The sequence below is a fragment of the Osmerus mordax genome, chromosome 6 (genome assembly GCF_038355195.1).
Source record: "Osmerus mordax isolate fOsmMor3 chromosome 6, fOsmMor3.pri, whole genome shotgun sequence".
NCBI lineage: Eukaryota > Metazoa > Chordata > Actinopteri > Osmeriformes > Osmeridae > Osmerus > Osmerus mordax.
In genome coordinates, this window is record NC_090055.1 from 9,522,792 (window position 1) to 9,532,973 (window position 10,182).

Consider the following 10,182-nt stretch of genomic DNA (forward strand, 5'->3'; position numbering starts at 1 on the left):
TGGTGTAATCGCATTTCACCTAGTACAGTCACACAGGCGGGATTTCCTCTTGGGTTATTAACTCTTTACTGCCTGCCCATGCCATCTGACACCCATCTACATAGAACACATTATTTATAGAAAACGCATGAATTAAAATACCAGCCATTGTTTAATGGTCCACATAAACTGTATACTCTAAGAATAGGCTATAATTGTGGTAATGATTATCAAGCACTTATCTTAAGTTGCGTCACATTGACATCAGTTATGGTTTAGCAATCTGAAAGACATCTGGCCAGACAGACGCATCTTGTGTGGATATGAATGAGCAGCCTGGCTAACCACAGGATACAAAACTTTGTGCAGGAACTAGTTTATGTAAGGAAATGAAGTATTTTGCCAGTAAGGCTTGCTGTCTTTTCTTTATAATGAGAGGATGCAATGCCATTGTGATTGTACATATTTTTAAACCCAGAACTAATAATAAACAATATGCTTTACACCTACTGCACACTTTAAATCACTTTCACACAGATGCATTTCATTAGCATCAAGGTTTAAAACTATTTTATTTTGTATGCGTGCGTAAATGACCGGTCACCTATCCGTCATAATGAACGTCGGTATCTGAGCAGCTCTCCTCCGGTTGGCCGTGGGGGACGAGGGTGCAGGCGTAACAGAACATGTCCACGTCCCTCCAGCACCCTGGGCAGTAGACGGCCAGGCAGCCAGGGGATGGGCACTCTGCGGCCCTGCCGGCCCTCTGGCTCTCCTGACACACCCAGCACCTCCGCAGCCGGAGGCCAAGCCTCTCCAGCCAGGAGAGTAGACCAGGAAACATCTGAATGGGGAGGGGGAGTAGAGGGAAGGGAGGGACACGTCAAATCATTACCATTCCAGATGTCACCTTTCTGCAGTACAAGTGTTGTGACATTTCGATGCATTTCGCATGCCAGCATTGCTGAGAAAGGGGAAGGAACGAGGGAGAAGGAGAAATCGAAAGAGAGAGAGGAGCGGGCAACATTGGGTTACATTTCATTTCTATTCCGTGAAAGATTCCTCAATGGGTCACAGGACATGGAGTGAAACGGGCTTTCATTAGAGCAGAAAAGAGAAAAGAATACTCCAGTCAGTAAACACAGCAGGAAGGGCCTGGCCAGGACAGTGGGAGGGAGCTGTGTTTGTTTTGGTTGAGCTTGGTGGTCACCCTGGGAGAGTGTCAGCCAGTTAGACTCGCAATAAGAGCCTGTCATTGTTCATGAGACAGGGTTCATCCAAAAGTCCCCTTGTCAACAATTGTATTGATGAAAAAAGAGGGATTTCAAAGATGAATACTCTTTACATTTACATTTAGTCAATTAGCAGACGCTCTTATCCAGAGCGAACAGTAAGTACAGGGACATTCCCCCGAGGCAAGTAGGGTGAAGTGCCTTGCCCAAGGACACAACGTCAGTTGGCATGACCGGGAATCGAACTGGCAACCTTCGGATTACTAGCCCAATTCCCTCACCGCTCAGCCAACTTCTCTTTTTCAAATCATGTTATTGCTTTGGATAAAAGCGTCTGCTAAATGAAGAAATGTAAATAAATGCAAAACGCAAAACCCCCACAAAACACAAACTGTCACGATATACTAATGCATTCAATTAAGTGCCAGTCAGTTGGTTTAACTTAAAGTATGAAAATGGCCTGAAGTGAAGTGAACCTTCTAGAATGATCTTTGTTACATACTGATTTGTGTGACTGTCCCAGCCTCATAAGTCGCCTGCGCTGACGGTCTGTGTATGACATGCGCCTTTGGATCTGCAGGTTGTAGAGGAACAGAGCACGCCTCTTCTCCCGCTGACAGCAAGAGAAAGAGACAGAGAGGGAAATAGAGAGAAATACAGAGAGAAATAGAGAGACAGAGAGAAGGGGGCAACGTAAGGGGAGGGTTAAACTCACTTAAAGAGCTTGATGACTTGACTTTAAATATTGTTTATAATATACCATACATATTTTTCCTATTGTATATACTAATATTTTACAATATATGTTTGGTCAGCTTCCCATTGTACATTACTGTGCCAGAAGTGGATGAGTAAGAAGATGATTATGTACAGGAGATTGCTTTTCTGGCCAAATTGAAACAATTCCATCCGAAGTTCCAGAGTGAGTGACCAGAATCACTCTGACCACCAGCAACCTAGCCTGAACACAGGGCTGGGCTGTATCGGCCGGATTCATGACAAACAGTCTGGAACCACGGGCTGGATTTTGCTGGACTTGATGTTCGGTGGTCAACCGTGAAGCCGAAATACTGTTCCACTTTGACGACATCGCTGTTCTCTCTCACACGCTGAATTAGCAGCAGCTTCGTTTTGCTCTATCTGCAAAACGAATCCCCCTTAGACACCGGTGGCAGAGGGAGGGGGTCTCATAACTGCAATGACGCTTCAGCTGATTCAGGCGGAGCAGGAATAAAGAGAGTAATCCATCATGTTCTCTTTCTTTCCCCTCCCTCCCTCCCTCCCTCCCTCCCTCCCTCCCTCCCTCCCTCCCTCCCTCACTCCCTCCCTCCCTCCCTCCCTCCCTCCCTCCCTCCCTATGTCCTCTCCATGCTTTACCTCGTCACCGTTATCACTCCTCTCTCCCTTTTTCCCCTTACACTTCTTTCCTGAATGTATTCCTATATCTGCTCCTCCTCCTTAAATGCTCCCTGGCTTCCTAATTCTCCTTTTCCCCCCACAGAATACAAAGTTTGATTCTCTTTCTCACTTTCCTCATCCTTCGATCGATCCCCTATGTTTTGCTTGTGTGTCCTCCGGCCCTTTACTCCACCTTATTAACCCCACAATCATCCTCTCTCCTCCTCTCCGCACTCCGTCAAGAATGTTGGGGGGCCGCACACATGCTTGGTTCTTAGGATGCATTAAGAGTTAAGGCACCCCCCACCCCACCACACACCTTGGGGACCCCCTAAGTCGCGACACAACTCAAACCCTGATCAAGACCCCTTCATTCGGATCTGTACACTCCCCTCAATACAATACAGTGAGTAGGCTGTCAGCCTCTACGCCCCCACAATACAGTGTCTAATGCTATTAGATTAATCCCCTTTTAGCTCTGCACTGCAATAACTGCCACAAGAGCCGGTCGATTTCTTCAGAGAAGTGGAGGGAGGTAAGAGTTACATTCCCTCTATGTACACATTCTACTAAGCCTTTCCAACCCAGTGAAATATACCTGACGTTACTTTGGACTAGGCACTGACACGTGCTTCAATCTGTGGATTTACATGCTTTGCTGTTTTTTTTGCACACGCCACGTTTATAAAAACTAAATGTGGCCCGGGAAACAAGAACATTCTGGCGTTGATGGTGGTGTTAATTTTCATTAGACCCCCTGTCGCTTAATTGGGGGCAATTAAATGAAATTACGGCCCAACAAGTACTTGCAAACAACAGATCTAGGTGCCACAAAAGGCTTAAGTGTCAAATTCCACACAAACAGCATATGCAGTGACAGAGAACCGTTCTGGTAAACAACGATTTGTTTTCCTTTGCCTTTCTAGGTAGCTGTCGACTCAGCAGCTGATCCAAATTCCCCTTCACATATCAGTTAAACATCTGTGAGAACCACAGGGAAAATCCATCATTTGTTTGTGATTTCCAGACCTATGGTAAATATCAGAAATAGAGCACTGATATTTTTTTTGCAACCGCATTGTATGCTATGTTTATTTGGACGGGGAGGGGGTTCGACAGACAGGACCCCGGTGATGTTTGCTCAAACCTTCCTGTGCCAATTCCATGGAGGCTAGAAAAGTTTAAGAAAAATAACCAAGCTATGTTTGGAGAGGCTGGCTATTTAAATGAGTTGACCAGGACCAGCCCCAACATGTCCGTCTGCACACTGTTTTCATGCTACAGGAGGTCTAATGAAGCTGTATTGTGTATGAATCACAATGGGTCTCCGAAACCAGACGTGATGTGTTTACATAAAATGTGATGCTGTATAAATGTTTTTTTTTTATGGAAAGATTTCAGTAACATACACTGAACCTGTACCTGTACAACACTGTATCACTTGGGGATCCTATACTATGTTCAAGGCATCAGTATGAACCCCTTTCTTTAATCAAAAATGTGAAAGCTTAAAGTGAGAAGAAACTCGAGTTGTGTTATGAATAAAAACCAAACAAAGTTTACAGCGGAGTTCATACTGGATTAGTGTACTAGCACAGAAACACGTTTCTGCAATTAACACCTTTGAAGCTGCGGATGAATATTGCAGCACACGTTTTGTATGTAGCACAATCCTTATAAATACTGTTAATCTGTAGTCAGATTTAAGAGCATTGTTTACATAATTAGTTACAGTATAGGTATGTCACTAAGTGTTAACATAAGAACTACAGTATATCACCACAGATATACTGTAGTTCTACAAAACAGAAGTCCTACTATGTGGCCCCAAATCCAAAGGAGAGGTGCTTACTAAGAATCTAGGAGGCTTAACTCCCTGTCTTAAACCAGAGGTGACGAGTCTCGGTGTAATCCTGGACTCAGATTTGAATTTCAACTCTCACATTAATAAAGTGACCAAAACAGCTTTCTTTCACCTGAGGAATATAGCAAAGGTATGACCATTCATAAACCAAAATGATGCAGAGAAGTTAATTCATGCTTTTATATCCAGCCGGCTGGACTACTGTAACGCACTTTTCACTGGTCTTCCCAAGAAAACCACTGAAAGACTACAGCTCATTCAAAATTCTGCAGCTAGATTATTAACCAAAACTAAAAGGAGAGAACACATTAGTCCTGTCCTGGCTACTTTACACTGGCTCCCCGTTACCTTCAGAATTGACTTGAAGGTCCTTTTCCTCACATACAAAGCTCTACACGGACAAGGACCTAGCTACATTTCTAACTCCCTTATAAACTACACACCAGCTAGAACACTGCGATCATCAAATGCAGGCCTATTAGAGGTCACCAGAAGCAGTCATAAAAAGATTGGTGATTCTGCCTTTGTCAATTACGCCCCAAAACTATGGAACAAATTATCCATAAATATTAGGGAAGCAAACACGCTAGACATTTTTTTAAGACAACTTCAAAACTACCTTTTTACCGAGGCATTTAAGTAATTTTATCACAGAAGGGTTTTACTACTTTTATTAGTTTTATTATTATTTTTATAGATTTGCTATTTTAATTATTACTTTTATCACTTGTATTGTTGTTTTTATTGATTTTATGTAAAGCACCTTGAGCTACAATTCTTGTATGAAATGTGCTATATAAATAAAGTCTTACTTACTTACTTACCTGCAATGCACATACGCATACATCAAAATACTTGATCATGTGTATTTACTCAACATTGAATGTACAAAGGTAATGGTCATATTGGCTCCGGCTCCCGGCATTGGTTGATAGTGTGTGCGCGAACACGTGTGTGCGTGCTCTCACCTTGGGGAAGTAGAAGGCCGCGATGACCCTGCGCAAGCGGTTGGTGTACACCTGCAGGCAGCACATGAGCGCCATCATCAGGAGAGGCACGGTACTCCACAGGTAGTCCTCTGTCGTCAGGGCCCTGGGCTGGGGCAGGCAGTCTGGGGAGGAAGAGGGATTACTGCACACCTCATCCTACGGGTTCAATGTAGGTTAGGATGAAATGCGTATCGAATCCGTTGAATCCGATTGGTCGCTTTGGCGACTAGACGTTCAGGAAGAGGAAGAGACACCGCATAAGTGGTGATGTGATCGTCAAAAGTAGACTTCTGTGTCACTTTAATACTGTACAGTTAAGTTCTAAGTCCTCTTACATTCTTACATCCTCTTAGATTTTGAGTTCTGCCACATAAGCATGAAGCGTGTTTAGAATTAACGAGAAAAGTCTAAAGTACACTACATTAACCCTCTGATCATTTACTACACTAGTGATAGGCGTTTTGTGAAATTACTACTCACATTCCGCTACTGATTTGACTGCTGTGGTAATGGTGAGGCAAGTTATACTGTAGTCTACAGGTGCATGGCTCAGACATGTGAGACTGTGTGTGTGTGTGTGTGCACGTGTGTTGTCTGGCAAAGACGAGACCTATCTGAACGTGGTCCAGACCAGGCTGTCCACTAGGCCTTAATAGGCAGATCAGAGAGCCCTGATCAGATTAGCCACACAGCCAGACAACACACGCCATTAACTGGACAGAGTTGGCTGGCCACTGTGTGCATTAGTACAAAACGAACACCATCGCACACACACTCACAGACAGGCAAAGACACACCGACTGATAAACACACAGACAAACACATACACACACACAATCAAACACATGCTAAAATCCCTGGATGACGATAGGTCTGGACAGAAATAAATCTTCGTAAATCTTCCCTTCTGGCATCAGGTCCTCTACCTACATGTGGACACTGGACTGCTGGGATGTCACTTACGTTCGTTAGTGGACTGCATGTTCACGTTGGAGGAGGTGTTAAAGGCTCCAATAGACTTCCTCAGGAGCTTCGCCATCATGGACTGTCCATCCACCTTGATGTCTATATGGTGACTGCCTAAGGAAGTAGCATTATGAATGTGTTTATAGGGAATACAGTGCTGGGTGGTTGCTTAGACCAGTGGTTCCCAACCCTGGTCCTCAGGGCACCCTGTCCTGCTTGTTTTAGATGAAAATGAATGGGTCGTTATCCAGCTCTGCAAAAGCCTGCTTATGACCATTCATTTGAATCAGGTGTGTTGGAGCAGGGAAACATCTAAAACAGGCAGGACAGGGTGCCCTGAGGACCAGGGTTTGGAACCACTGGCTTAGACAATGGGAGGGGACATTATGTACCGACACGTTTCTGCGACTGAAATAGAATGATCATCTTTAAAGGAGGCCGAGGTCACAAGGTCAAGGCCCGTGTGTGTGTGGGCTCTCTCTGCGCACTCACTGGTGAGGGAGAACTCTGTGGAGGTGTGTCTGCGGATGATGTCGAAGATGTGGTAGAGCATGAGGTCCACGGCCAGCAGCACAACAACAAACACAGCCACAGACAGAACCTGCAGCAGGCCCAACGCCTGGGCAACACAGGGAGCGGGAATAGTCAACGAATACGTTCTCCGGCTCGTGCCGAAAGCCCCCATGGGGATATTTCCCAAGGTTAGAATCTGGGTGAAACTAGGTTAGACTCCACCCTGGAGGGAGAAACGCACCACTTGTTTCAGTTCGCTGGAGTGTATGGCCGGGCTCAGGGGGTTGATGAAATCCCCTCGCTCAGCTCTCTTCAAAGGCAAAAGGTAACGTTTGCCCTAAAATCAAGCACATTTCAAATGATGAATTTCAAGGTTGAATGTTCAGACTCTTTACTGGTCATCATGGGCCATGAAAAGCTAAAAGCCCAAGACCAATATTCGGTCATGAGAAATTGGACCTTTCAGAGTGGCTTGAATGTACTTTTAATGACCTACCGCTGTCTTCCTGCGGGCGTCGATCTGCCTGAAGTAGGTGGTGATGTAAATGTTGTCAAAGCGAATGTCCTGGGTGTACTGACAGGCATATCTAAACGCCCTGTAGAGACAATGAGGAAGACATCAAGTATCTTTCCATCTGAACACACACCAGAATCAAACCCATCATGAATATGTTGAATAGGAGATATGCAGAAGTATCTCTATGTCTGTGTGGGTCTAGGTGCGTGTGTTTATTTTTGTGTGTGACCATGTGTGTGAGTGTGTGTGTGTCTGTGTGTGTTTGTCTGTGTGTGTGTGTCTGGGTGTGTCTGTGTGTGTTTGTCTCACGAGGTGAAGACGGTGAGAAAGGTGAATGAGAGGAGGAGCTGGACCATCACCAGCACTTGATCCAGGACTGCCCTGGTCTCCTCAAACGACTGACTCAGACTCTCTGTGAAGGTATCCTGTAGGACTGACACTCCAAACACAGCTTCCTGTACTGTGCTCTGTACAGTACAGTACACACACAGCATACACAAACACACACACAGCATAAGTTGGAAAGTTCAAACTGCAGACAAGGAACTGGTATTTGACGTGGGTCTGAAGACATAGCACCGTGTTTACCTTGAGGACAACTTTGGTGCTGAACTCTCTAGACAGCGTGTCAATGGAGAAGTTCAGCGTGTCAAACGTCTTCCCAAAGTTCTTCTCAACAGGAATCTGATCTCGACACCAAGGAGTCATGACTGACAGGAACAAAACAACTGCTCACAAAAAACTGCAACTTTTATTCATTTCGAATGTGTTCCACTTCCAACGTCCTACCTCTCATGACATCACACAGGAAGTGGAACTTCATGGACACACACAAGATGTGGTTGATGACCGGGGCCTTGATGGCGTCCATGCACTCCTGCCATTTGACGTTGAACCACTTTTGACACCGATCAATCCCTTCCTCCACCACATCTGGGTCACGAGGGCATTTAAAAAAACAAAGTACTCATCTCCTCAATGGAACTTTTTTAAAGAGGCAGAAGACAGAGAGATGGATTGACCAGAACACTGCTGTGAACACTCACAGTCACATCGCATCATCGTCTTGGCCGTGTACATGTCTTGGGAGCTGTTGCCAGCAGCAACTGGCTCTGGTTTGGTGTTGTCGTAGCCATACTGGCCCACAACCTCATCCCGGATATTCTGGAATCTCAGGCTCACATTCTTGGCTTCCTCCAGGAACTCCTTATTGTCATCCTAAACAAAATGGAGGAATGTCAGAAATCATTGAACAGTGTACAGTGCAAACAAAGTGGGCCATCTCTATAGCCACGATGTTCCTATTAAGCATTGTTTGTATCAGTGAAGTTACCTGTGGCCCTCCCTGCCTCACTTACCATAATGCCTTGCATCACCTGCATGAAGGGGTCCATCACCACCTTCCACATCACCTTGCTGTGCTTGATCTGCAGCTCGATATTGCAGCCCATAGAGAAGGCCACATCCTGGACGTTGCGGTGGATGTTGGTGATGGGGCCTGGTGGATGAAGGTGCACAGACGCACACAGCAGAGATGGTCAGGGATACCTTTTCAGATGTGAAGCCTCAGTAAATCTCAAGGCCTATAGGCACACTGCTGGTCCAGTATGTTCATATATATAGCACCTAGTCTGAACAGTCAACAATGGACCAAGGCTATTCTAGCAACTGTAATACCACAAAAATGTGTGGGTATAATATTTTCCCCACAAATTCTACGAATGGTCTCAGCAACACAGCATGGATAATATATACTACATATATATATATAATATAATTACATATTATATATATATGTACTATGTATTATATATATATAAATATATATATAATATATATTTTACCATTGTACAGGCCAAAGAGAACAAACAGCATGAGGTAGGCCCTCCCCCGAGACCCGAGGATACTGGGAAACATCAGAAGGGCCGAGCAGCGGAAGAAGGAGGAAAATGCTCCTCCCAGAATGCACACAGCTGCAAAGGTCACACACACAAGGCCCTCGAAGAGTTTCTGTGTTGCTTTCATACTTTCAGCTGAACTTTAAAGTATTTTGAACAAACATTGACATTAAACATTCAGCTCAAAGGATGTCTATCTCTGCTCACCAACAAAAGCATATCCTGCAACAACCAGTTGTACAGTGGTCATTGGGAGGTTGTGAAAAAGACCCAGAAATAACCCTAGATAAAAAAGATTGAGACATATTTGTATTTTTACATTAAAGGGGTCAAGGGTGTGAAACGGTCACAATAGGCTATTCACACATAATGATGAAGCTTTACCTGCACCACTCACAGCACCAAAAAGCGCTCCAAGAAAGAAACGAGCAATAGGAAATGTATCTGGCTGACTGAAGAGAAACAGGTGGGCAAATTCAGGCAAGATCCTTTTACTGATCCTCTCCAAGACTGAAGGGAATGGAGAAAAGTTATCCTTTAAAATGACATATCAAATGTAGGCCTACTTTTTTTCTTTTTTAACCTAAAACGATTGATGTTCCCTACTAACCTGAATGTGGTGGTTTGAGGCTTTTAAGGTATTGTAGTTGAATCCTTGTTGCTGCCATTACCACCAACTCTTCTATTTATTTCCTTTTTTACGTCTTCGTGTTTATTGTTGTAAAGAATTTCCGAACATTTAAATATTTATTCTCGAATTCAATTGGTTCTATAATCTATCCTATCAATTCAAATTTGTGACTTCATAATCAAACCTTTAACAGTG

At 44.3% G+C, this 10,182-nt stretch overlaps 1 protein-coding gene across 1 annotated transcript; it reads right to left on the bottom strand.

Moving 5' to 3' along the window:
• Positions 1-583: 583 nt before the first annotated feature.
• Positions 584-9,606, bottom strand: dcst1 (DC-STAMP domain containing 1). Its single transcript, XM_067238083.1, has 14 exons — positions 9,564-9,606; positions 9,303-9,431; positions 8,817-8,956; positions 8,505-8,676; positions 8,248-8,391; positions 8,047-8,168; positions 7,768-7,925; positions 7,438-7,537; positions 7,183-7,278; positions 6,827-7,047; positions 6,426-6,538; positions 5,442-5,584; positions 1,714-1,824; positions 584-823 (listed from the first exon to the last, which is right to left on the bottom strand). Exons 1-14 carry the CDS (start codon positions 9,604-9,606, stop codon positions 584-586), a joined length of 1,932 nt encoding a protein of 643 aa, XP_067094184.1.
• Positions 9,607-10,182: the final 576 nt, after the last annotated feature.